At 48.8% G+C, this 2,464-nt stretch overlaps 1 protein-coding gene across 1 annotated transcript in view; it reads right to left on the minus strand.

Moving 5' to 3' along the window:
• The window catches only part of SPN (sialophorin), a 7,599-nt gene extending 5,486 nt beyond the window's left edge, over nucleotides 1-2,113 (minus strand). Inside the window, exon 1 of the mRNA XM_017519218.2 lies at nucleotides 1,971-2,113. Coding sequence (XP_017374707.1) covers nucleotides 1,971-1,973 — 3 coding nt within the window. The 5' untranslated portion in view covers nucleotides 1,974-2,113. The remainder of the gene's footprint in view (nucleotides 1-1,970) is intronic.
• Nucleotides 2,114-2,464: the final 351 nt, after the last annotated feature.

Below are 2,464 nucleotides of genomic sequence, written 5' to 3' on the forward strand. Positions count from 1 at the left end.
AAAAAAAAAAAAAAAAGGCAACACTTAGAAGACTTTGATTGCAGCAGTCATGGACTGATTCTCACCATCTTCCAGGTACAGCGCCGAAGGATCTCTGTGTTTCACCCCAGGGGCTCCCCAGAGCAAGGCTATTTTTATGAGTGAGGAAGCCAAGGTGTAGAGAGGCTAAGCCACCTGCCCAGGGCATTTTGAATGGGCCAGCCTCAGGACCAAGCACTTTCCATTCACAGAGCATCTATTTTTCTGGACAGCGCTGTGAAACACGTATCACTACCCTTATTTTGCAGGTGAAGAAACTGAGAACCGAATCTGAAAAATAAAATGATTGAGAGATTTGGCCAGACTCATACAACCAGTAAGTGCTAGAGATGAGATGCAAAGTCAAGTCTGTCTAAGGTCCAAAGGCCAAGGCTAAAGACCTCTTAGGTTGGCTGGACACAGTGGCTAACGCCTGTAATACCCCAGCACTTTGGGAGGCCGAGACAGGCAGATCATTTGAGGTCAGATGTTCGAGACCAGCCTGGCCAACATGGTAAAACCCCGTCTATGCTAAAAATTCAAAAGTTAGCTGGGTGTGGTGGCACACGACTGTAATCCCAGCTACTCAGGTGGCTGAGCCACGAGAATCATTTGTACCTGGTAGGTGAAGGCTGCAGTGAGCTGAGATCCTGCCACTGCACTCCAGCCTGGATAACAAATTGAGACCCTGTCCCAAAAACAAATAGATAGATAGATAGCTATGCTGGGTTTAGCGGCTCACACCTATAATCCTAGCATTTTGAGAGGCCAAGGCAGGTAGATTGCTTGAGCTCAGGAGTTTGAAACCAGCTTGGGCAACATAGCAAAACTCTGTCTCTATTTTTTAAAAATTAAACAATTAAAATAAAAAGCTAAAGGGAATAGGGACTCCTCTCCTTATCTTATACCTCATATCCAATCTATCTGCAAATTCTGCTATTTCTACCTTCAAAATGGACTCAGCCATCTGACATCCAGATCCTGGCTTCTAAATACCACTCGGCCGGGCGCGGTGGCTCACACCTGTAATCCCAAAACTTTGGGAGGCTGAGGCAGGTGGATCACTTGAGGTCAGGAATTTGAGACCAGCCTGACCAACATAGTGAAACCCCATCTCTACTTTAAAAATACAAAAATTAGCCGAGTGTGGTGGCAGACACCTGTAATCCCAGCTACTTGGGAGGCTGAGGCAGAAGAATCCCTTGAATTCAGGAGGTAGAAGTTGCAGTGAGCCGAGATCACACCATTGCACTCCAGCATGGGCAACAAAGCAAGATTCTGTCTCGATAAAGAAAGAAAAAAATAAATAAGTATCACTCCCCTTGAAGGAACAAGGGTTCCTTGGGAAGTGGCTGATTCCATGGCTGGGCCAGGGAAAGTAAGAGATGAGTCTGGAAATTCTTTTTTTTTTTTTTTTTTTTGAGAGGGGGTCTCACTCTGTCTCGCAGGCTGGAGTGCAGTGGCACAATCTCGGCTCACTGCAACCTCCTCCTCCTGGATTACAGCAATTCTCCTGCCCCAGTTTCCTGAGTAGCTGGGATTATAGGCACGTACCACCACGCCGGGCTAATTTTTTGTATTTTTAATTGAGACAGGGTTTCACCATGTGAGCCAGACTGGTCTTGAACTCCTGAGCTCAAGTGATCCATCCTCCTCGACCTCCCAGAGTGCTGGGATTACAGGCGTGAGCCACCATGCCCGGCCTAATTTTAAAATTTTTTATACAGATGGGGTTTTGCTTTGTTGCCCAGACTGATTTCAAACTCCTAGGCTCAAGTGAACCTCCCACTAGGCTCAAATGAACCTCCTACCTCAGCCTCCCAAAGTGCTGGGATTACAGGTGTAAGCCATCGAGCCCAGCTGGCCACCCGATTTAAATCGCACCCCCTCCCTCTGGACTGTAACCCCTCTCCTTGCTTTCTCTCCATGGCACTTCTCGTCTTCTAACCCACCATTGTAATGGACCTTCTTATTTTGCGTCTGTCGCTCTCCCCACGCTGGAATGCCAGCGCCGTGGCCTCATGGCTATGCGTGTGTGCTTACACAGGGCTCCAGCACCCAGGAAGTGCTTGGTACACAGTAGGCACTGGATGATGTTTACTGACTGCAGACTTCTCTGGTTGAGAGAAGGAGGAGGGTGTCAGGCTGCAGAACTGTGGACAAAGGCAAGGAGGCCAAAGGGTAGAGAGCAGAGACGGGCGTGGTGAGGCCAGGGACAGGGAGGCTGGGTGTGCCTGGAGCTGATGTGAAGGCCCTGCCTACTCAGCCTTGAGGTCATCAGCGGTCACCAGAGGTTTGCCTGCTTCTCCTGAGATAATAGTTCTGCCCACCCCAGGCCCCAGTTCCTCCTACAGGTCTCTCTCTTTTTTTTTTTTTGAGATGGAATGTCTGTCTCGATCTTGGCTCACCGCAACCTCCGCCTCTGGGGTTCTCAAGTGATTCTCCT

Source organism: Cebus imitator, unplaced genomic scaffold, assembly GCF_001604975.1.
Source record: "Cebus imitator isolate Cc_AM_T3 unplaced genomic scaffold, Cebus_imitator-1.0 Scaffold729, whole genome shotgun sequence".
In the NCBI taxonomy this organism is placed as follows: Eukaryota; Metazoa; Chordata; class Mammalia; order Primates; family Cebidae; genus Cebus; species Cebus imitator.